The 24,807-nt window shown below is 41.5% G+C and overlaps 2 protein-coding genes across 2 annotated transcripts in view; one reads left to right on the forward strand and one right to left on the reverse strand.

Annotated features, from left to right (window-relative positions):
• The window catches only part of SESN1 (sestrin 1), a 78,019-nt gene extending 77,619 nt beyond the window's left edge, over positions 1 to 400 (reverse strand). The window contains exon 1 of the mRNA XM_058836099.1: positions 1 to 400. Coding sequence (XP_058692082.1) covers positions 1 to 264 — 264 coding nt within the window. The 5' untranslated portion in view covers positions 265 to 400.
• CEP57L1 (centrosomal protein 57 like 1) lies at positions 339 to 24,807 on the forward strand. The gene is made up of 11 exons (XM_058836097.1): positions 339 to 734; positions 13,827 to 13,971; positions 15,698 to 15,877; positions 16,472 to 16,593; positions 17,015 to 17,131; positions 17,404 to 17,481; positions 19,213 to 19,311; positions 20,051 to 20,128; positions 20,231 to 20,451; positions 22,061 to 22,205; positions 24,339 to 24,807. Exons 1-11 carry the CDS (start codon positions 339 to 341, stop codon positions 24,546 to 24,548), a joined length of 1,791 nt encoding a protein of 596 aa, XP_058692080.1. The 3' UTR covers positions 24,549 to 24,807.

Raw genomic sequence — 24,807 nt, forward strand, 5'->3', positions numbered from 1 at the left:
CTGCACCCCGCTGAGGATCGCCTCGCTCTTCTCCCTCACGTCGGGGAAGGGGCACCTCCGGGACAGCATGAGCAGGCGGGCCAGCGCCTCGCCCAGCCCGTCGCGGGCGGCGGGCACCGGCAGCCCGTCGGCGGCCGCCCCGGAGGCGATGCTCTCTGCTCGGCGGAGCACGGCTTGCCCGATGGTGTCCAGGGCGGCGTCGCGGGCCGCGGCGTCCCGGCTGCACAGCCCGTCCCAGCGCACCTCGCCCTCCCGCTCCTCCATGGGGCCGCCCGGCCGCTGCTCCCCCGCCGCAGCCGCCGCCTCCTCCTCCTCAGCAGCCCCGGCGCGGCCGCCCCATGGCGGGCTCCCGGCAGCCGCCAGCCCGCCCACACAGACGACGACGAGCGCGGCCGCGGCGAGCGCAGAGCCCGCTGCCCGCGCCGCATGGGGGGCAGCACGGGCCGGTGCCCCCGACAGCCGCCGCCCTCCCGCGCCGGGGCTGCCGAGCGAGCGGCGCCGCTGCGGCTTCGCCTTTCCCGACGGGGAGAGGGGCGGCCACCACCCCGCGGCGCCGGCGGCTCCTCCTCCCTGCCCCGGGCATGGAGGAAAGGGGCGGCCCCGGCCCTGCCTCTCCCGGGGCGGCCCCTCAGCCCTCCCCGCCGGGACCGCCACCGACCCCCGGCAGTCCCCTCGCTCGGGTTGGGGGGAGATCGCCCCGCCCAGTACGGGGAGACCACATGACAGACACGCAGGTCAGCCAATCGTCTTTCAGCACTCGCAAACGGAGGGCCCAATCGCAGTGGGAAGCGGCAGTGCTAGAGGGGCTGCCGGGATATGTAGTCCGGCCAAAGGGCGGGCCAATGCTCCTCGTGGGGGAAGACTACGTGTCCCGGCAGGCAGCGCGGCGCAGGGCCAGGATCCCGCGGGGGAAGGGAGAGCGTTCGCCGCGGGATGCGCGGACGGTATTGCCGTCATCCCGTTCGGCAGGGTTTTGGGGGGTTTTGCGCTCTATCGCAGCAGGTTATGGAGCGCCGATGGGTGCCGGCAGCCGGGGGTGAAGCAGTCCCCGTAGCAGGTTTGCCTCAGAACTTTGCACCGGCAAGCATTTCGGCACGCAGGCGTTTCAAGGACCGCGAAGGCGTGTCGGAGGCGGAGCCTGGGATGTGTCCTTAAGTACGCGCGTCAGCGGGAAGGGAAGAAGTATCGGCGATTGGGAAACACAGTCCCGTCAACACTCGGGATAAAGGAGGGACTGGGGCGGGGGGAGAAATCCCTGGAATTGTTGCTCACATGGAGCAGCAGTTCCGCGATGTTTTCATCCAAGTTAAGGGCAGGGGATGGTGCAGGGGCTGATGAACCTGGAGAAGAGAAGGCTGCGGGGGGAAATCTTACCCTTGTATATATCTGGCCTTTTATATGTGCCTAGAGGGAAGGTGCAGTGAGGATGGAGCCAGGGTGTTCTCGGAGGTGCCCGATGGCGGTATCAGAGGCAAGGGACTCGAAACACAGGAGGTTCCCTCTGAAAATCAGGAAGCACGTATTTTACTGTAAGGGTGTCCAAGCGCTGGCACTGGTTGCCCAGGGAGGTTGTGGACTTGCTGTCCTTGGGAATATCCGAAAGCTGCCTGGACACGGGGCAGGCTGGGTAGCCCCCTCTGGGTGGCCCTGCTTGGCTGGTGGGGGCTGGACCAGATGGTCTCCAGAGGTCCCTGCCAAGCTCAGCCGTTCTGTGATTTAGTCTGCCACTAAAGAGGCTGGTATCGCTGTTTCCCTTGCTTTTCCTGCGGGGGAAGGGGAAAAAAAAAAAAAAAAAGTGCTGTTTATGATAAATTTTAATTTTCAGCCAAGTCAGTTCCTTGATCCACTTCACCTCTTGGCAGAGAAGAAGAGAAGAAAACAAGGGCAGGACTGTTTGCAGCTGTCACATTGAAGCAATCATGAAATTAAAATTTTGAGTATGCAGAAAGGCAAAAGAATACTTGGGAGTAAATTAGAAACAGGACATTGGGCCTACACAGGGTCTTGCATAATTATTTTTAGCTTCTCACATACACATTTCCCACTCTAAAATTCAGATGTCAAAACTGAAGATAAATGCAGAACAAGCTATTCTTATGCCACAGAAAGACACAGAAACCACTTCTGAGTCTTGGAATAGTCTGGGCTGGCTCACCAACACCGTCCATCGACAGGTCTCTTATTTGTAAAGAATCTGATTTCTTCATCTGACATCCCTTTGATTTCTGGAACTGCTGCTTTAAAACTTGCATTTACCTGTACCTTTGAAGGAAGACCAGTCTCTTTTTTCCCATAAAGCCCTTTCTGCAAGGAGGCTGCACTGCCATTGTTCAGTAGGGTGGACAGGCCTGGACTGCTTCACACAGCTGCTTCCTCCAGGCCTTTGGCACCCTTGTGAACAATGTATCTGCTGAAATCAGCACTACCTGTAATAAATATGAGTCTTGACTTCTCTAAGTACTTGAGGCCTCCACCCACCATAACTGATGGATTCAAAGAAAATAGTTCTGCCAGTGCCTTTTATGTTGTTGGAGGGGTTTTTGTTTGTTTTGTTTTTACATTAACTGCCACTTCAGCTTCCCATCCCATTCTGTTGTCACTCATTATGGTCTCCCATTTTCCTGTGAATGGGCATGTCACATCTGTTTGCTTTATTTCTATCTAAATTTTGATCTCCAGAAGTTGGCTAGATCTTATTTTTCCCATCATGAGATGTTGGGTGTCTCTGACAGTGACTACATCTAAGATCAGAATGAACCAGAATCAGAACTGCAACTTTGGTGTTTTAGACTTTGGTACAGCTATATTCACACACTGAATGCCAAGATTGATTGAAAGTCACAGCACTGCCTTTTATCTTTTAGAAGCTGTTTTTTCCACTGGCTCCAAATGAACTCTGGCTACAGGAAACAGATTGTGAAACTGGCTCCAAGGCCTAAACTTCAGATTTCAGCCCTTTGTTTTATAGATTTTAATGTAGTACTTGGGGAATAGTGATGAGGATGGCTTTATTTTTTTTCCAAACCAAATCTCTGCAGTTTTCTGATACCAGGTCAAGCTTCTTTATGCACTGCAAGACATTGTGGAAATCAAGGTCAAAGGCTACCAGTGGAATTAATCAGAGCCCAGAGTTAGGGGAATGTGTTTGTTTGATTTGCATGTTCACTGACTGAAGTTAATATGCTTGTTTTTGATCCCTAAAGAATGGATAAGAGAGGCACAATTATGAAGGAAACAATCTGGCAACTCATCCAGAGTTACAGCAGTTGAGTTTTCAAAATGATAAGCTGAAGAAAAACAAATTTGTGGCTGTTTTAAACCTCAGTATTTCCTTCCTTCATGATTTATCAACTTCCTTTTTTTTTTTTTTTAACTAGATAAGAGCTTCTCTAGCTGTATGAAGATGACATCCAACAGCAGAATTATTTTTGAAAATACAATATCTAGTAATTTTATTCATGTCCCTTCTAAGATATAAGATCAAAAATCTATTATATTTACTTTTAAAAGTTCATTCAAGTTTCTGTAAGTCACAAAAGAGCACTTTACTCCAGAATGTGTTTAGTCAAATACTGGAGAACTAATAACACAGTAAAACTTGTGCAGTCTAGAAGGAACTGCTTTTTAAATTACATTCCTTCAACTGTTTTCCTTTACACCTGATTTTGTTAAGGCTTACTTCATTCCAGTTGCTAAATACCTAGAATGGGATGACTCTTCAAAAAGTTCACCCTCCCTTTTTAGATCTGTGTTTTGGCATGTTGCCACAGTAATTGGCACTCCAGAGTAAAATGCATTTTTCTTCACAGCTACCCTCTGGGAAAACAAAGTTCTGTGACTCCTGTTTTGTGAAGAGACACCAAAAAGCCAGAGGCTACTCCTCTAGTGCCTTTGAAACCAGGCTCAAGTTTGGTGTCAATCCCAAACCATTCTGTTTGGGACAAGATGTGGCCTTTTTTTGCTTCTGAGCATGTTTGTATATCTAATGGGTTCTGCCATTAGATATACAAATATCTAATGTGTTGCAGGTGTACATTTGCACCAAACCCTGGCACCCTGCCTCCTCAGGGGTCACAAATACAGCAGAGATGGGTAAATTAGACCCCAGCTTCTTCTTAGGAGACCAAATCTTCCATGCAGAAAGTCTGTGGAATAGTTCATGGTGAAGAGCGGGGTGCTTTGAGAAGAGTTGGGCTATGAACTAGAACTAGGTCAGAGCCACAGGCCACTTGAAGTCCTGCTGGATTCTGCCAACTCTCTGACTACACTCAACTGTATAAATGAGTCCTGAAGCACTGAGGACTAAGAAAATGTTATGGGTAAACTAAAACTGCAGTTCTGAAAAGCTCCTCTGAGCAGCCAACTGAACTCTTTGTTAATCTGGTTTTGGGTAGAAATGTTCAGAATTGCCCCAAACTGGGTACCTTGGAACCTGTGTCCCCTTTGTTCCCATTTGTGATCTAGGAAGTAGGTGGAGCAGCTGTAAGAGAGGTCCTGCTGAGTGGAACCTCTCCAAGCCCAACAAGTCGGGTTCTTCTATTGTAGCCACAGATGGCTGCAGTGCTTGGCAGAGTTTGGTAGAGTACTCACCTTCAGTACAGTAACTCAGGGATTAAAGAATTGCCTTTTAGCTCAAAGGCATTTACATCAGCACCTCTTAACTACCAGGAAAGTGTCCCAGGTGCTCAGGAGGATTACAAAATGGAAGGGAGGCATTCATCACCTCAGTTGTTGAATTTGTGCCCTATTTGAAAGGATGGCAAATGTGTGGCACTAGTGTGAACTAGAAGGAAGGAGACACAGGGATCTGTAGGCACTTATTCCTGGTTTCTGATAACTTTTCCCAAGCCAGTGCTCTTTTTTTATCCAGGAACTATTTACTACAGAAATGCATAAATTAACCCCAGGACCCTGTTTTGATGATTGAACTAGATAAGACACCTCCTTGTTTTACTCTTTTGCCTCAGCTGCCTTGTCCTTGTTTGAGACTTACATACTTTTTGGAACAGGGTCATAACTTCAAACGAAAAGGTGGTGACTCCCTGTTTCCTTCCTGCTCTTCCTCCTCCCAGTCTAGCATGGTGGTCAGGGATGAGGCATGAATGCTCCCCAGCAACTCCCACTTCCTGGCCAATGCTCTGGCCACTGGGGTAGCAGCACAGAGAAGGTGGACACTGTTTCCTCCAGCTGCACTTTAAAAGAAAAGGAACATTGCTTATTGGGAATTTCATATCTGCTGACAGCCCGAAAGGCCCTTTAAGCACCTTTGGCAGGCTGTTAACACCGACCTTGGTGTTTTCCAGCAACAACACAAAGAAAAATGCTGTGACCAGCAGCCACATGAACTGAAGTCACAGACCAGAAAAGCTACAGGGCGTCTTTATTCATTGTTTTAAAGAACAGATTTTGGCACTCACTGCTAGAAGAGGACTCCAAATTCTGAGTCCAAAGAAGATAAAGGTGCCAAGCACCAGAGTGGGACTTCACCCACGGCTGTGTTCAGAGTTTCCTCACCCTGAACCGAAGATCTTGTTAGCTCCTCACTGAGTGTGCTGCTTGTTTTGGATCTATAGCTGCATTTCTTTTTCATGCAGGGAATGTAAGCCTGTCATTGCCATGCTCAGCCCTGAGCCTGAAAGGCATGTGTATCCTGAAACATCAGTCCCTTACCAGTCCCAACCCTCTGATTTATTAAGGTCACACAGAACGGCAAGAATTGAAGTCAAGAACCTAGAGATCCACTAAATTTCCTTGCATTCAGAAACTGCATATAATGAACAGGAAAGAAATGCCTATTAAAAACTTTATATTCAATTGAAGTTGGTTTTCTACCTGCAGCATTGCATGGGATTTTGTAGCATCTTACTCACATTTGGTTTTTTCTGTATCTCCAAAGCCATGCAAGTTTAAATATACAGATTATATGAAACAAGTAATGCCTTTGACTGTTTTAAGTTTCCCCAGGCAACTTGGGGCAGAAGTAGTGATAAAACCATTTCTGCATGTTTGAATACTCGTTATACCATATGATATTCAAACTATTTGGCATGAATACCTAAAATATTGTGCCTGTTCAGGATGTGCAACATGGATGTTAGATTATTCTGAGTCGTATAAACAGATGATATTTTTAAAAATCATTCTTCTACAAAATAGGTCTCCAAAATAAGATCGAGGAGTTGCTCTAATTCAGATCTGCTTTTATTTTTTCTGCATATTAGAAGACAACTATTTCAGACAAAATAGGATTTTGGGAATAATTTCTTGCCTGATATAAAACTTAGCTTTTCCTTTTCCTTGCTAACTTTGTTCTTTTTTTTTCTCATTCTGTTAGGCTTCCTGACATACAAATGCAGGATGGAGTTTTTGTTCCTTCCCAGGTGCCTAGCTATCAGTAGCACAGGTATATATGAAAAAAATGTGGGTGTGGTAGTTGGTAAAAAGAGACAAACCCTATAAATAATTACCCTCTTTGTGTTTCTCTGCTCATCCATGTCAAGCTTTTGTAGTTATCTGTCTAAAATCTACCTCCTACTCCATCTTCAGGCTAGGTTAAAGGATAGTGGATGGAGAGACTGACACTTTCCCCGAAAGTATTGGTAAAAACAGAAGTTTACTTTAGAAATAAATTCCAAGGCAGCAGTGGGGACACAATCTGTGTGTTTCATCTGCCTAGAGGGCAAGTTGCAACGTTCAAAACCATCTTTCAGTGATACCATTAGATATTTCAGACATAAAAAGTGAAAATTATCATGCAATAAAAGAGTTTATTGTGAATGAATCAACACCTGCAACACCTTCTTACATTTCTTCACTATGATTGTCATTTCAACCCACCCTTTTATTTGCCCTGCCCTACCCTAATATGCCTTTTCCTTTTTGCATTTGCCTTTCTAATATCTAATTCTGCCTGTGCACGGATAAAGTCTTTTATACTGGAGTCAGTACTCTGGAAAACCTTCCCTTTACACAACAGCAAACCTTCTTTTTTTTTTTTTCTTTTCCCAAGGGTCTATAGCCAAAGCCAGAAATTCCTTCCTGCTTTCCAATCTATCAGGACAGACTAAAGAAACTACATATGGAAGACAGTGTGATGGCATTAGCAGGAAACAAGAGTGGACAAAAAATAGCTTTTACATTCTTCATGTAGAGTACTGAGGAGAACACCTTAAATTTCCATATCAGTCAGTATATTAAGAGCAAGCAGTATCTCTTAGGACTGGATTTTAAGTATAAAAGGAGGAAACTAGATAGTTAATCTTGGTTGGGGGGGATTGGAAATGCGTATTTTTACTTTGGAAAAATCCTAGATTTTTATGCTAGAAGAGGGAGTAGGAGAAAAAGAAAACCAAATGGCAAGGAACAAAGTAATAGGATCATGTAAACACAATAAAGAAAAAGGAGATGAGGGACAAACCCCAAATTTAACAGAAGATACGTGAAAGAAGAGGAACAGAACTGTGGGTAAAGTGAGGAAGTATATTAGTGACCCTTTATAGTGTTTGGGTTTTGTTTGATGCTTATTGCAAAAAATATTATGTTTAATTACTTTGGACTGATTCAAGATATATAAATGTACTATTTTGATAGCACTGTATTACAGGCTAAATGTTTTCATGCTAAGATAGCAATTATTACTAGATGGGAATTTGCAGTCTTGCTCCTTTAAATGCTAAGTTCAGTTATCATCTGCACATAGAGGTTAAAGCAATTTACACCAACTTGATTTCCCCACCAAGGATTGTGAGTGTATCATGTGCTTTTGGATGAAGGCCCAATTGGATGAGGAATTTGGTCTGCTGTACTCATTGAAGAAAACAGCAAAACTCTAATAACATTTTGACCCAAGTTTGCATGCTTGATATGCTGCCAGGTTAGAATCTATTCCCCAAAAATTTGTTAAAAAATCACAGGTTATTTCTCCACAAGGTTATTTCTTTGCCTTGTTCACAAAATACTCATGTAACTCATTCCATTTTCATTCTTCCTTTTTTTTTTTTTTCTTTCTCTCTTTTCTCTCTAGTAAACAGGAAGTAGAGAAATATCAGTGTGAATGCTTAGAAATGAAATGCTGACACAGTGAAAAATCTTAGGAGTTTTGGGCATTTGTTGGGTTGGGTTATTTGTGGTTCATAGTTGTTTGTTTTTTTTAATCAAAATGCCAGGTTTTATCCTACTTGACAGTACATATGTTGTCATAAGAAAACAGAGAATGCCACTTATTTTCCTTTTCTTCCAAGAATGAAAAACAATGATGGTATGAAAGTTCTCCATAAGACTTGATATTCAGGAACAGATGGGATTTGCTACAGTAGTATTAGAGAAGAGACTGGAAATTTAACCTTTATGTATCCAGTTCTGACACTGCCACTGTGTATCTCTTAGTTTGTACAACAAACTGCCTCCCATGGATTTGGCTGCCTCAGTTTTTCAAAACACTCCCAGGTTCCTTAATTTTTCTAATAAATTTTTTTATTTGCATTTGCTGTGAACTTATTTAAAGTGGAACTTGACAAAACTTCAAAAACTTTTGTAAATGCTTTATTGATTCAGTGAGGTTTCACTTCCTATTAGTTTTGCAGCTGCCACCATTTCGTGTCTAACCCACTTATATTAGAAGAGGCATGGGAGTATCAGCTGCTTAGATATGTTCTGAGCATTGTCATGTGTTTCAGGTTAAACTGATTAAAGTGGTTGTGTCAGGATGCTAGAGACTGGGTGTTCCCAAAACAACAATGTAGTTTGCCCACAACTTTATTTATTTCTTTTTTTTTTCCTCTCTCCCTTCTCTGTGGAAGGGCTGTTCTTGTCTGCTGGGAATAAAGCTGAGTGTTGCAGCATAGCTAGTACAGCTGACCAAGCTTTTCTCCCAGTTCTCAAAGGAAAGTGAAAGGGGAAAAAATGCACCAGTTTGGATTGTGTCACAAAAATGGCCTCTTGCATAACCTTTAGCTAGCAAGGCTTGGCTCAAGTAGACAAGGCAGCAGCCAGAATTTTGGGGGCTTCTCAGTACAGCCTGTGTTGGGGCAGTTCTTTAGAACTTCTGTTATGTCAGATAAACACTGAATCAGTCTTTGGTTCATCTAAGACGTTGTTTTCAGTTATCAAAAAAACCCGCTATAAATTGTGCATGCTCAGCAGGTCAGGCCAGAAGATTGATATCTTTGTATTTCTTTCTGAAAAATGCTTTGATCTGCTTTTTCTTTTTCCTCTTTGAAGGTGTTTTGACAGCATCTCCTTCTTTGGTTCTAAAAGATTGTCCTCACAGCAATTTGAATGAACCAGTGTCTCTGTGAGATAGCAAACATCAGAGAATTTAGTGGAAGTGTCCCTTACATTATCACAGTATTCATTTAGCGTGTCTTTTGGGAGATTGTTAAGCCAGCATTATTTCCTGAGTCTGCTATTGTTTACATGTAGAAAAAGCTTTTCCATATGCTGCTTTACAGTATAAGACATAATTGTATGTGTGGCAAAATGTTTCTGGGCTTTCCAGGAGACATGTTTTTGAAACTTTGTAATGAGGTGGCTTGCATTGGAGGGGAGAAACACAGAGGAGGGGAGGAGGATGATGAAGCCGTAAGTGGTCTTTGTGTAATACTTGGGATTTCAGTTGTCTTCAGTAATTCTCCACTGTTAGTATACTTGCTTGGGCCAGACAGCAGTAACTAAAATGTCAATTGATTTTTACAGCAACCCGATCTAGTAATCTGGAATTTACTGCAGGCCATATTCAGCAAAAGTAAATAGAAATGGTATAAAGGTAAATCATATAAGTACTTAGATGACTGTGATAAAATGGGAAATTCTGTGTTTTTCTTAGGGTACCAAACTCCAGTTGGCTTGCTATCTCCTGAGGCATGAATGTACAGGCACATATATAGGCATGAAGCTGATGGTGGGATTGCTCCCCAGCGTACTTTGTGCAAGCTCCCTCTCAGCCTGCATGTGATGGTGAGCCAAGAGGCAGAAGTCCCACTGAAGGGACCAGCTATTCTCATGTTCACACCCCAGGGCTGAGCACTCCAGCTGCAGCAAGGCAAGGGGTGGGCAGAGCATTTTCATTAAAGCAGTGCTGTCACAGAGCTAATGTGCTATGCCTGGCATCATTCACCATGCACAGGGTTGCAAATGTGTGGCACAGAATTCCGTGAGCCTCCTAGCTGGCTTGCCCAGGCTGATGTTTAATCACAGAATATTCCCAGTTGGAAGGGACCCATGGTAAGCCCGTGGGTGCAGCTAAGTTACCCCATGCTTGCTGCAGCCAGTATTCGAACCAGTTCCTTTGTATTTTTCTGGGTAAAATAACACCAGGTATCTGAACATCACTACTGCATCCACCAGCACAGGCTTTGCCATTTCCTGTTAAAAAACCCAAAGGGCCAGTGTTGACTCCAGATATGACCTGCACAACACAAGTTCTTCACCCTGCTCACCGCAGCAGTGTAGGCTGCTGGGGTGGGAGTGAGGCATTTCTTCCTTCTTCCCCTTCCCCCTGCATGTAACTGGGGTATTTTGTCAGCCTCTGTTAAATATGCATGCTTCTCCCTTGGCTCTTGCCCAAGCTCAAAGGAGTGCACTGCTTTCCTCAACCAAGGGCTTGTCCAAACAACGATATTCTGGCTGCTTTAATGAGTGTTGTTCAAGTGCTAAATCCCCCTAAGCCTTGTGGAGTTACATTAGTACAAACATTGCTGTTTGGGAAGCAATATCTGCTTTAAGGCACCTCTCTAGGACTGTGTACCAGGTGTCCATGGCAGCAGCACCATGGAATAAGAGTGGTTTAAGTTTGATGTATAAGACTTTTTTAAAAAGCAAACCTGGTTGTGATGGTTTTATAGAAGCTTAAATATTTGGGGGGAAAAAGTTGTGGTAAGACAGTTGACGTTCAAGCATACGTCAAACTACTTAATTATTTCCTGATACGTTTATTGTTGCAGTGGGCTGGAAGTGCCCAGGATGTTTAGGGATGTCTTGCTGGTGTAGAGTGACCTGGTCCTTTTCCTGGCATGCATCTCCTTGCCTGAGGTCTGCAGTGTTGTAGACGTTCCTCCTGTGCAGTTTGGTTGCTATAAACTCTATTTACCTGCTGAGATACTAGAACTTGTCTACACCAGAACACCTCTACCAGAGTAATTATGCTGACACAGCCTCAAAGCACTATAGCAACCATGCCCTCAGCTGCCCCACACAGTCTCTGTATCTGAGGAAGCTGTGGTAAAGCTAAGCGTCTGTAACTGTGTCTGCAGCAGAGTTTCTGCAAACACAGGTGTCTCGATCCTGTGGTGTTTTCTTACACACCCTTTGCTGAGCCTGTGCTCTTAGGAGCAGCTTGGGGAGCTCCCCCCTCCAGCTGGAGGGTGTTTGTTATCCCCTGCTGTGCTGGCAAAGTTGTGGGGTTTTGTGCTGAAGCCCACACCGGATTAGCTGGATCACCACCACCAGGCAGGTGAGCTGGCTGCTTCTCTTTCACTTCCCTTTGGTTTCACTTGCAGAACTAAAAGGGCTTTGTTTCCCTTTCTGCCAAATAGGTGTACCCCATACCCCCCCCCCACCTGTGTATTACTGAGTTTGTCCACAAACTCTCAAATTTCGTGCTGCTTTATTCCCTCCCTTATTCATTATTTGCTTCGAATCACTGCCCTCCTTACAACCGTCCACAGACCCATCTCCTTGGAAACAGCAAAACTTGTTTATGTGACAGTAATAGGGAAAGTAATTGATGTGTAGCTGTGCAGGCATGCAGGGCAGCCATGTTCCACTGGAGGATGTTGGAAAAGCAAGTCTCCACTTACACTGACTGCCAGAAGGTTGCATGATGTGAGCAAAAACCACCTTCTTCCTCTGCTGTTTCCAAAGTTGCCTTTTATCCACGGCAGTGATAGGAAAGTTCTTGCCTGTGCATATATTAATTTTTATGCTAGTCTTTTTCATCACCAATGGGAAGGGATTCAATAGCAGCAAGAAAATTTTTAAGGTTTGCTTATCTCTTATTTTCTGGAACTCCCTGCTGATGCACTGTGCCATGCATGGACCTTTTCCTCTCTTGTCTTGGCCCTTATCACCTCTGTGGCCACAGGACTTTCTCATCCATGTTTTGAGGTTTCTGCTGCTCTCTGCTTTGTGCCTTTCACTGCCATTGCCCCTTGTGCTGTTGGACATGGTCAATAGACCTGGACAGCTGTTAAGGTCCCTTTATGGTCTTTCCCAGTCCTTCAGGAGAAAGGTAGGGAGACCCATAAACAGCTTTAGTGGCCATAAATGTGGTGGGGTCACCAGATGGGACCTCTTCTAAGTGATGGTGGGGTGCCTGGCTGGCTGGTGCTGCCAACCCAGAGCTGAGAGCTTGTGGCCTGGCTTTGAGCAGGGCCCCATGGAGAAGTCTTTGGAAAAGACCTGTGTCTCGAGGGTAGCCTGGATAAACTCCTTCTTTGGGGCCAGGGGGCTGCTCCAAATGGTGTGAGCTCTGGAGTGTTAGCACACAAAAGTGGAGGTGGTTGGGAGGCCCCAAGCAAGCCCTGGTGAAGAGATGCCCATGTTGATATCTCTGTGATGACAGGTTGGAGGAAGAAAGAAGGATTTCTGCTTGCCTTCATTTTAGTGCATGCCTTGAAGAGGCAGTGTGACTGGAAGATGATTTTTTTGGTTTTATTATACAGCCTTTGGTACAGGCTATAAGAGCTGCAAGTGCTCCTAGAAGATATTTTTGTTATTGAAAACTTTTTTCCCACCCAGTATGAATGGCTTCTTCTGGTGTGTGCTTCATCAGCATGCTCTAGTCTTGGATCTGTTTCTTCCTCGTGTTACTAGATACCTCCTTTGGGTGGTTTTCTTGGGGACTAAAATCTGTAAATAGCCTTACCCAAGCAGGAAGACTGTTCCAGTTGCATGCCTTGTATTTTAAACACGAGTGATACAACAGTCATAATTGTTGAACCTTCAAATAAGCTGTTTTTCTATTAGCTTAAGCTGTATAGACTCTTCACTTCTTGCAGTGTATCAAGTGAAATGCCTGATACTACTTTGATAGGGAACTGCAGGATGATTTCAAACTTGCTTTAACTTTGCAGAGGTTGTATTAGCCTAAAGCATTTTCTGTACATTTCACTGTCCACATCTTGAGTATCAAGAGAAATTGCTATTTGACAGAGTGGGAACTGTCTTCAAATGTGCTTCTCATAAAACAAAGAATGTGAAAGGGTAGAATGGAAAGGGAGTGAAGAAACAGGACTTAATATATGCACCTAATAATGGAGATAATACTGGGGATATTGCATATTAAATATCCTCCTGTTATCTCAACACTAAATGTGAAGAACTGTGTCTTTATTATGTAATAATGGTACATTACTTACCATATTTAGTTTGGTTTTACATCCAGAAAGATGGGGAGAAGAGCACTAAGGATGCTGCAAATGGAAACAGGCTGTAAAACCTGGAATGCTTGCTCTGCAGGGAGCACTTGGAGTCAAGACATTGAAGTCTGTAAAACAGTTAGTAGAAAATACTCTTAATACTTGGGTTTTAAAAGGACAAAAATCAACATAAGTTATTAGAAAGCACCTAGAAAAACCTTGGAAAATTTTGGTTGGTCAAAGGAAGCTATGTTTAGTGTTATGAAAAACATTGTTTTGGAATTGCATTAAAAGAGAGGATTCTTCTGGTGGGGTGTTGTTGTTATTGTTATTATTGTTAATTTTATTTATTTATTTATTTAGGTATTCTTGATCTGGTTTGATATAAACAGGGCCAGGGACAGCCCATTGACATATGTTTGAAAGAGTCTGTTAAAGAAATAATGTCATTAAATGTCTCTCTTTCTACAGGCTATGGATTCTGAATCAAAGAACAGTTTCATAGGAAGCTTTCTTCAGCCACCAGATGTGATGCTTCCTGAAGCCTTTGTTTATATAGAATCAAAGAAGTTGACAGCTGCTGCTGGTGGCAGGCCTTCTCTCCCAAATAACCAAGGTATAGCCAAAATATGCCCTTAACATGGTCTTTTTAATTGTTCCACGTGAAATCTCTTGAGCAAACTCCCCATCCTATTTGACTGAGTTCAATGACTTGCTGCAGTTATCAGTCTGACATTGAGACAGGATGTATATGTGTCCTGAGGGAGTAGTCTCCCTGAAGTCATACATCTAGAATGGAAACCTCTGCAAGTCTTCTAACATCCTTGTAAACTTTGGCTTTGAAATTTGTTTAACTTAAAATTGTCAGACTTCCTCTGAAAGCAAAGGAGAATGCTTCAAACTCAGTAGTTCATGACTTCAAATACAGTAAAAAAAAAAGATCATTAGTATGGTACACTGACCTGAAATTTGCTTTGCATAGTGCTATTTGATGTCTTGTAGCTTAAAATCACTTCTAAGGGTTTGTTTTTGTTGGGTTTTTTTGTGTGGTATGTTTCCTTGGGCAAACTTTTGAACAATTCAGACTCCCAGGAAAGTTAGCAGCATGAAAGTTAGTCCCTATGAGATATGGTTGTTGTGTGCCTTAAAGGGTGACTAGTCTCTGGAGCTCACAAGGCAAAATGCTCAGTGGCTTAACATATCTGTAGAGCCTGGGGAATCTTAAGGATACCCATACTTAGACTTACTATCATGGACAACTTTGCTACATTGCACAGACATAGCCTATAAGTGTGCATGTGATCATTGTTCTTCACCTGAAAAATCTGTGATTTCTGTGGTCTTATGTCATGAAGAATTTGGGCTTTTTTTGGATTACAGTGATAAGTTTAGTGCTATGTACTTAAGTGGTTAAGGAAATGTTTGGCATACCAATAGAAAGATGGAAAAGGTGGTCCCACTTCATCCTTCTGCTTTCTGGTATTTGCTTTTTGTTTTGTTTTGAGTTTTTGTTTGATGTTTGTTTGGTTTTTGCTGTTGTGTGGTTTTATTTGGTTTGGGGGAGGTTTTTTTTGGTTTTTTAATGGATCCATGATAAGATGGTGAAAGTTGCTAAGGAGGTAGCAATATTTGATGGTATTCTTTTGATGAGAGAGTTTGGAATAGAGAAACTGTTAATTATAAAATGTCAGAAAATAAGCTTGAGTTGTTACAGAACATGTCTTAAGCTGCACAGGTGTGTATGCTTTATGGACATAAAGCTAGCAGAATTTTTCTTGTAGCTGAAATTGCAGCTTTTATTTTTGTTAGAATTTGACACATACTGATTTGAGGCTGAAAGAAAAATCTTCTAGACTTGTTTCTATGGTTTAAAGAATCATCAAATACAAGATACTAGAGGTTGAAACAATACCTTTTGAAACAACAAAATATTTAACAATGTGTTCTTTGCTGAATTGTCCTTTGTATCTAATTTTTCCTCCTGTTCTGAGCATGTTTTCCCTTTTTAATCTGTCCAGACCAGTTGCTTTACACCGAAACTTGTGACTTCACTTGGATACCTGTGTTCTCTGCTTCTGTTTAAAGAGAGTTCCCAGGATCTATAATATTCTATTTGCTATGATTTATTTGAGCTTCATACCTCAGTTATGCAGGAAACACATTTATTTTCTCCTATATATGTTCTGCATATGCTAGTGTACAGATGGGGAGTGTAGTTGATTTTGGGAGTGATCCTAGGAAGAAAATTTAGCTATTTTATTGTAATATGAAGTGTTTTCTAATAATGATTAACATCATCAAAATACTGTTACTTAAGGTGTAGCTGTTGTGTTGTTTGCTAGCTGTAGTGGCAGCCCTGAAAGCTCTGCAAGAAAAAATCTACCGTCTAGAGCTGGAGAAGTCACAGGCTGAGGATAAACTGTTCCGCCTCTCCAGAGCAGCTGCTCAGTACAAGAAGGTCTTAGAGCACAAATCCTATGAGAAGGATGCAGCACATCAGGAGCTGATGCAACAGAGGAAAGGTATTTCTTTTGGGTGATAAGGTGTAGCCACAGCAACACTAAGACTGTATAATCCAGGGAGTGTTTTGTTTTGAAAAACTGCTAATTAGTGCAGCCCCCTTTTGTTTTTTTGCTTCAGAACTGAGGAGGGACAGGAGCTTGATAATTGTGGATCAAGTTGAGATTTATTTTTTTTTACATATATCAACCGAGTATTGCATAAGCCATAAAGCAATTTTAAAGACTAAGCATGTTTCTGGTGGTATGTTTAACTCCTACAGTAAGCAAGCAGCTGCTTACATAACACTGCTAACTTGAGAAAAGATAGGAGAAGAAAAGATTCTCCTTTCTCAGATTCTGGTTAGGTATCTGCTGATACAAATCAAAGTAACTGCAGTGTTCATGTCTTTGGAATTCAAATTAGGGACTAGCTTTGAAAAAACATTTTGATTCTCATGTCTTATATATAAAATACATTTTAACCACATGACTTGTTCAGACTAACAAAACTGTTCTTGCCTGTTTTGAAGACAGAGAATTCCTCCATGAAATGACAGGCTGGCTATAAATGTGTAGCTCCGTTTGCTGTACTGAATGTCTTGTTTCTCTCTGTAGATGCAAGTATGCAGTTAAGTGCAGCACAATCCCGCTGCTCCCTGCTGGAGAAACAGCTGGATTACATGAGAAAAATGGTTTCCAGTGCAGAACTGGAAAAGAAAATGATTTTAGAACAACAGGTGAAGCCCTTTAACATAATAAGAGAGTAGTGACGCAGTTCAAGAGTATAGAAATGTGTAGGATCCGAAGTTTTTTGTGGTCATTGTTTTTCCTCAGCTCTGCTCAGGCTGCTAGCAAACAGAATCAATTTAGTGTATGGCTGATGACAACCATTCAATGAATTGTATGAAAAGCTCCCTGGGTGGAACTCCTAATGAGCAAAACCATGCTAATACTTGCACACTTGGTAGACAAAAAAGCTGCTGGAAGCTTAAGTTTGTCTTTGTCTGCCTGGTATTTTTCATCACTTTGCAATTTAAAAAATATGGAATTTAAACTAATTAAACACCTTTACTCTGGTGTGGGGTGGTTTGGTGGTTTTCTTGCTGTCTGAAACAATTTCAGTCAGTTGCCAACTCCATTCTTGCTTATTTTTTCCAGACTCAGCTTCAGAAAGAGGAAGATCAGAACCGGCTGGAACTGCGTGCAAAACTTGAAAAGCTTGAAATGCTAGAAAAAGAGTGTGTTAAACTTACTGCTACTCAGAGACTTGCTGAAGTAAGCATGCATGGAACGACAGTCTGAAAGTCATTTAGTATCACTTTGTAGCATACTGTTAATAGTACTAAGTTTTGCAAAAGTTACCTCTGTTAAAGCATTCCTGACTGAATGCCACTTTGGCTTCATGTGTAAGAGCCTCTTTTCAGTCTGAGCTTTAAAAATTTCTACAGTCCAGTTTTATCCCTACATTACAATTGTGAGCTCCTCCAGACTTCTGATTCAGCATGACAAACTGAAGTGGGACTAATCATTCTTGCCTTCAAATTCAGGACAAGATCAAACACTTAGAAGAAAAGCTGTGTAAAGAAGAGCATCAGCATAGGCTATTACAAGATAAAACTGCTCAGGTAGACTGAAAAGATTTTATTTTATCTTACTTTTTAGTACTGAAGAAAGCTATTCTCTCTGTTAAAAATGCCCTTCTTGTTTTAGTACATTTTAACTCCTCATGTTTATTACCCAGGCAGAACTCCTGAAATACTACCTAGATCAGTTATTAGCTACATATTAGAAAGCTTGCCAGGTGTATTGCATATCTCAATGAAGAAAGATTCTACTTGGGTTTGTAATAGTGATATAGTTCATCAGCCTCAACACTGCTCTAAGTGACCCAGGTAGAAAATTAATTTCTAGAAAATCTGTAACTGAATCAGGTTAACTTAATTTTCAGTAATTTGTAAGTGGTCACTTATGAAACCTTATAGCCCAAGTGAGGTTGGTTATTCTGTTTGTTATTATGTTAAAATCTGTAGAAATCTAATACATAGGGCTGTACTTGGAAAAACCTTAATCAGTGGTACTTCATTGATGAAATGAGATCTTGTATAATTCATTATTTTCTGAAGCCATAATCAGTTTGCTGGGCCAGCATCTATTGGAGAGAGGAGTATTTGTCAAAGAGAGCAAATGATGAAACCTTTTGTTACAGGGGCAAGGTAGTCATATTCCAAACCTCACGTTGTGCATAAGTAGCAGCCAGCCACTGCAAGAGAGACAAGTTGTGGGGGAATTCCTTTGAGGTGGGGTGGGGGCTGCAGTGCTGAAGGGTAATATTGGAAGAATGTGAGCAAAGCCTTAATTTAATTCATCACTGCTGTCAGCTCTTATACCTCATCCAAGGATGATGGGTTTTCATCAATCCAGGAAGCTTTAAATAACATGCAGATTTGTAGCCCAGATGTCTGACGACCTCCAGAATTCAGCAGAATGACACAGTTGGAAACTTGCAGGTTTTTTGGTTGCTTGTTTAAACTGCTTGCTGCTGCATAGCAAAAGGCCTAGTAGAGAGATTGTATCTTCTGTGAAACATGGTAAGAATGACTCTCCCAGAGCAGATAGTCTAAACATTTCCTCAAGAAAGGATTTAGATGCAGTAAACTGAGTCCTAAAGTAGTGTTAGTACCATCTTAATACACTGCAGGATGGATTTAGGTCTGTTGGATCTGGACTGGGAAGCACAGGGTGTGGTGTGGTTCACTTCCTCTTGATGACAGAAAAGCCAGAATATTCTCACTTTAGTGGAGGACCTCCAGCGTTGTTTAGCTGGAACAATGCAGCTAAACACATGCCAAAAGAAAGTCCTTGTCCTATGTTTAATTAGGAATGATTATCATCCTGTTTGTCATGGGCCTTGATAGCAACTTTGAACCACCAAGCAATATGAGGATTGTCCAGCAGGTTTGACCTCAATGTAACACACACAGGCTTAGTTCTTTCTGTCCCCAGATTGTAAGAGCCAAATGTTCATATAATTTGGATTTTATGATCAGATCCTCAGCATGTGGCAGGATTGGCTTATCTCAGTTGCTGGTTGTCACAGTGGAAAAATACAGCTGCTGCTGCAGCTGAATATGAAAATGAGAAATACTAAGACAGAGCTGCAAGATCTGCCTGATACCCTGCCTTCCTAGTAATCTGTTCAGTTTTTAAGAGTAGCTTATGCCTTCCAAGCAGGACAGTTAATAGTGCCTTTAATTGGTTCTTATCCATGCATGAAACAGAGAATTAATTAAACCTTTGTATTTCATACTTGTAATATTACATTAAATGGCTGTTTTTCTTTTTGCTTATTGCCACAGCTTCAAGCAGGATTTGATATAAACAGAATTTTGATATCTTCAGTAGCATCTCAACATGAACCTGAAAAGGGAAATGGGAAGAACAAAAAACCTAGGAAGGTAATGTGGAAATTTTTATTAGCATACTGTTGCTGATAGCATCTGACTTGCACAGAGACTGGAATTAGTGAAAAATGGTGATATAAGATCCACTTGATTCATCTGCTGCACTTTACTCCACTTCTAAAATGAAAAACAGTGCTAAATAACTCTTTTTCCTCATTTTTTTTTTCCTTTGCTTCATTAATTAAAATGGTACTGGGGCTGGTAGGACATCACTGGAAAACCTTGCCTTACCAGCTTGACAGTTACCTCCATTAAAGTCTTGCTGCCATCCCCCATGTCCTGTCTTAGCTGCCTTTCAGTTTACCTGGCAAAATTAGTTTCCAAAGGAGTTTTAGCTCAGCATCTTAAGATGGTGTGTTTTGGGGGGATTACTGAAATCAAGAGACTTTATTTTGCAACACTTGTTCCAGATCAATCAAAATTTTGCAATTGTGGTTCTGAAAACTGAAGTGAACAAGGTTCAATTCCTTTGATGTTAGCCTAATTGTTAAACAATCTCCTACATGTATATGGAGTAAAATTTACTTGTGTCAGCTATTGGAAAGTCTTACTTGTTACACATACAGGAGGGAAAATATTTTTTTTTAAAACCAGAAGAAAACAGGTGATGCATTTCACTGTATTGTACTGTGTATTTACTTGAATTTTACTTACTAAAAAAAAGTTTAAGATTGTACTCTTGAGTCAGTAGATTGGAATTTCTTGTCTTATATTTTCTTATGGCTCATGGCAGAGAAATCCAACAATGAAGAAAATGCACCTTTCACAATTACATGTAAGGGCTGGTGAACTACCTTTTGTGGCTGGGAAGGTAGGTGAAAATCACTGTTCTCACTAAAGTGACATCTACAGTTTGAGTAAGGCTGTGTAGTTGTTAATTACCTCTGTAAGCCACTGATAACTCTTCTTTAAGTCTGTCAGCTCCAGCCATTCTGTCAGTGCAAACGTACAAAGTGTGTTGCACATTATGAAGCATCACAATCCATGTATTTCATCGCCAAGACAAGGAGGAGCTACAGCTGGGATTTCAGGACGCAGTGCACTTTCAAAATCTCTGTCCTCTTGTTCCACATCACCCAGGAGCTTTTCAAACCTTCTGTTGGCCTTACAAGATGAGCTGGGCCAAATGAGCTCGTGAGTACCCATCGCTGGTGTGTGAATAAATGTGACTTCAGCGGAAGCCCTGAGAAGTGATGGGGTGCTATAATCGAGCCTAGCCTGTTCTAGCTATGGGACTACTTGTTAACAGAATAATCTGAGTAGGCTTGACTAGTAGGATTTTTCTCATTCAAAAAATTCTTTCTGTCCTGGTGTTTCAGTCGTCTTGTTTTTCTGCTTCCACATCCTGTATTTAAACAACCTGCTGCTGAAGTAGCAGCTGCAGCAAATTGAAAAACCTTTCAGACCTGTGCTTTTTAGACATTTTAAACATGCAAACAAACAGAGTAAACCAAAATTTTTCTCCTGGAGAAGGCTGCAAAGGTGGTGCCAATATTGAGTAGGCCTGCAGGCTGCAGTAAGTCTGGGTGGTGGGATGGGTTAGTAGAGCTCTGGCATGAACAGTCCTGTCACAACGTCTCTCTTGTTCCTTTGTACTCACTCTGTGTTCTTTCCTTAGTGGTGTACCTGCCAGGCTTTTGTGCTGAGTCAGTCCGGTGCTCATACCCTTTGCTTGTTGATAGCAGGAGAACTTGCTGGTCCTGTGAGGGGGTTGGGAAAGAGGGACGGTCTCCTGCCAGAAAATGGGCAGGGTGGGGATGAAGCTAACACTTCAGATGGGAGTGTATGTATCTTTCTATCCATGCAAGTAAATGTGGATTACAACCTGTTGTGTTCTTGGGCATCTTCCCATTGATGCAGGCTTGTGGGACTGTGAGCCAAAGCTCTGTAGCTGGTCATAGCAGACATGTTAACACAATGAGCTGGGATTTGAACAGAAGAGGATGTGCTGATTAAACCAGTTAGGATGTTGACGCTGATTTGAAGTCCTTGATGTGGTAAAATTTAAGCTGGCAAGCAATCTCATGTTCAAAAAGCAATGCCTGGCTTACTCATGGCAGTTCAAGGACAGGTTTGGTTTTTTTTTAACAGCAACAACCAGTTGCTTCACTTAAACTGTCAAGGAGAAGCAGTTACTTAGAAGTCAGAAAAGAAGCTCTTAACTTTGTAAAGGGATTACTTATCTAAGAGGGGGTCTCTAGCTTCAACTTGTTTGGGTATCTGGGTATCAAGATCAACACAATTTCTTTTACTTAATCTCGTTGGTTTAATTAAGCAGCCCACTTTGCTGTAAATCTTTTTGAGTAGAATATTTTAATTTGAATAATTTGTCAGAAAAATTGTAACTTGAATGCACTCATTCAAAAAATACTTTTGTGTATTACACTAAGCCTTCAAAGTCTGCACTAAATTGGGCAGGAAGTGAAAATGTTGTACTGCATAGCTGCTTTTCACTTTCAAATATCTCATTTTGCATACTATTACACATGTAATTGTTGTGCCTGTGGGAAGAGGGAGAAGTAAGATGGACATCAGCTAAAATTTGGAAATTGAGAAAATCAGACTCATGGGAAAGCCTTTTCCCTTTCTCATGTTAATGTAGTCCACATTACTGTGTATTGTGTGAGAGTGGAAATAATGCTGAATTTCTGTACTCTGCACAAAAATTATTAGGAATTTCTGCAGGAAGAAATCCTGGAGACAATATTGTGAATACTTATATTGCCATTCCTGTCTTTAATAGTGAGCATCAAGAACTACTGCAGCAGATACAGGAGACTCAAGACTCCCAAGCTCATGAAGACCTGGAACAGGAGCTGGATTGCCTTGTAAAACAAATGGAGATGAAAGGAAAACAAATATCCAAGCTGAAAAAGCATCAGGCTACTGTAAGAATGAAATGTAAACTCTCTAGCTACAAACATTTTTGGTGAAAGACTGCCACAACTCTGCCTCCTGTTGTCATCAGCTGGAATGTCACTGGAATGTTTTAAACCAAGATGTTCCAGTATGGGTGATTAAAATTAGACCGCTGGCTCGTATCTTTGTACCTCAGATTTCTTCATTTGATCAAGAAAAAGTGCTTAAAACTGGCAGTTAGGAATGTATGCTGGTGGGAAAGCTTCCTGCCCTGTGGCAGTTCTGCAATTCAGAGCTGGGTTGCACTGTGACACTTCTGCTCACTGTGTTAAGACAAACTGTTGAAATTTCATTCCTTTATATCCTGTCCCTCAGGGGAATGATAAAATAGAAGCTGTAATTCCTGTACAGACTGGATTAAGTGCCTTTTATATTACTGAAACATTGAAGCTTTTTTATTACCTAGTCTGTTGACCAGAGCTTCTCCAAAATCATAGCTGGGCAAGCCTTTCAGTTTTGTTTAACCCTTAAACTGTCCTCATTCTGTCAGTATTTAGTTTAGAGCCATAGATAACAACTTTTCATATATGCCCATATAAAATCCCTCTTCTGTAGTAGAACAGACTAACTCTTTTGTAGCAATTTGGTTTGGGCGTATGATTAAACATTCAATCCATAATTCTGTCTGATTGTTTTCTGGTTTTTCATCTTATGTTTCAAGAGAAATACTTACGTGAGAACCTTGCTTATACAGGAAACAAAACAAAACTCAATGTGAGACCTTATGAAAAGAGGAGGTTGTAGTTAATTTAAATCCGACCAGTTTTATTCATATTCATTTTTGATGGATTTTACTCACTTAAACTTTTTATTGTCCCTATAATTGCAAGCATAGAGGTGCTTTATGTCACAGCAGATGTATCAGACTTGCATGTTAGCAATATGGACAAAGGACATTGACTGCTGAATCCTCACTGCTTCTCTTGGCAATGTCAGCTGTTTTTTTGATAACAATATTTATGATATTTTGATAATTACAACTACAATGTTGCCTCAAAATCTTGCTGACTTCATTCTTAGGAACCTAAGAGAGTGGACAACTGCACCTTTGTTTCTTTGTTTTGCATATCTTTATGGCCACAGTTTGCCTTTGTTTTGGGATGATGAAGTGTAGCATATACAATATGGTGCTACCTGGTTGTCATCTTTGCCTCTTACGAGTGTGCAGATCTTCTGGCAAGTCCTCTGTGCTCTGGTGCAGCCTGGTCAGAACACAACCCTTAGGGTCATGCTGTAATAGTGCTGTCTGTATGATTGCTGTCCATCATGCCCTGGTCATCAATACAGGCCATTCCTCTAACTCCTTTGCCCATAAGTTGTTGGTTTTTTTCTGGTGCTTTTGCACACAGACATTTCCATTTGTATTTTGTACAGACCAATCTTAATATTTCTAATGCATATTTCTTTTTCTAGAACCTGCCATACTAAAAGTGCCATGCTAATCTTTGTGTTTCACAGTTAATAATATGATCTAAAATGCAATTAAAGTTAATTATTTTTGGAAATGGACTTAAAGCCTAAATTGGCATTTGGAATGCTACCAGCTTAATTTTATCTTTGGGAAGTGACCTTTTCATGCCAAGTACAAGTCAAGACTCATTATTTGACATTTAAAAAAAAATCTTTAGCAATTAACCCTATTTATTCTGTTTTCTACTTTTGTTAAGGAGGCTTCAAAGTAAGCTGCTTAGATCCAGTAACTGATAATTAACAGTACACATTTTAGAGGTTTATTAGTTGTTTGGTTTTTTTTATTAGTGTAGTAAAATCTGAAATGGAAAGAGACTGTTGTAAATATAGATTATTAAGAGATGATATTCCAGCTCTCTCAAGCAAGCATTTTTATGTTAGGGAGCAGTGGGATTCAACAGCCAGTTGTGTGTGGGTAAGGTCAGTTTTCTGTGGTGGTTTCTGTGTGGGCAAGGTCAGTTTTCTGTTACAGTGAGACGACTGTGCAAGGTTACTAAGTTTAAACTTTTCTTCTTTTTTAATGTCTCTTAGTCATCTGTAGTTTGGAATTCAGTAGAAGTCCAGTCAGCTCTACAGCTGTGGCTCTTTGGAGTAACATGCTAAGTAGTCTTTTTTTTTTTTTTTTTCCCTAGGTGCAGAAATTAAAAACTCAGAAATTGAAGCAAGGGGCAATTCATGTCAAACTGAAGTGTGGTGAACAAAAGGAAGCAAAGCAGATTGCAGTCACTGTAAAGGAAAGTATGTCTAAACCTTGTCCTGGGCAGAAAAGCAGGAGTTCTCTTCAGCTGCTAAAAGCTGTGAGGAAACTTCAGCTATCTCTGAAAAAAGATGATGTCATCTGAGAAGAATAGTTCTGAAGTTTGCTCTGTTAGAAGTTTTTGAAGTTGTCTGACATCTAGTAAGTTTTTAGGTACAAAATACCTTTTAAAAATAAACTGGATATAGTAGATGTACATTCTAAAATGCCTACTCTCCAGTAGGTCAGTTTGTTCACCTTAGAATTAACTTTCATGTAGTGTAGCTATAATTCATCTACACTTCCTTGTAATAAAGTGTTTTAATGGACTAATGAAATGTTATTATTTGTTAACTTGTCAAATA

This window comes from Poecile atricapillus, chromosome 3 (genome assembly GCF_030490865.1).
Source record: "Poecile atricapillus isolate bPoeAtr1 chromosome 3, bPoeAtr1.hap1, whole genome shotgun sequence".
Lineage (NCBI taxonomy): Eukaryota > Metazoa > Chordata > Aves > Passeriformes > Paridae > Poecile > Poecile atricapillus.

What these genes read in the sequence shown, in the direction of transcription:
- CEP57L1 (XM_058836097.1), top strand. Translation starts at nt 339, where the DNA reads ATGGCGGGCTCCCGGCAGCCGCCAGCCCGCCCACACAGACGACGACGA. An exon ending in AAATGATTTTAGAACAACAG is followed by an intron (nt 16,594 to 17,014) that starts GTGAAGCCCTTT and finishes TATTTTTTCCAG; the next exon opens with ACTCAGCTTCAGAAAGAGGA. An exon ending in CTACTCAGAGACTTGCTGAA is followed by an intron (nt 17,132 to 17,403) that starts GTAAGCATGCAT and finishes CTTCAAATTCAG; the next exon opens with GACAAGATCAAACACTTAGA.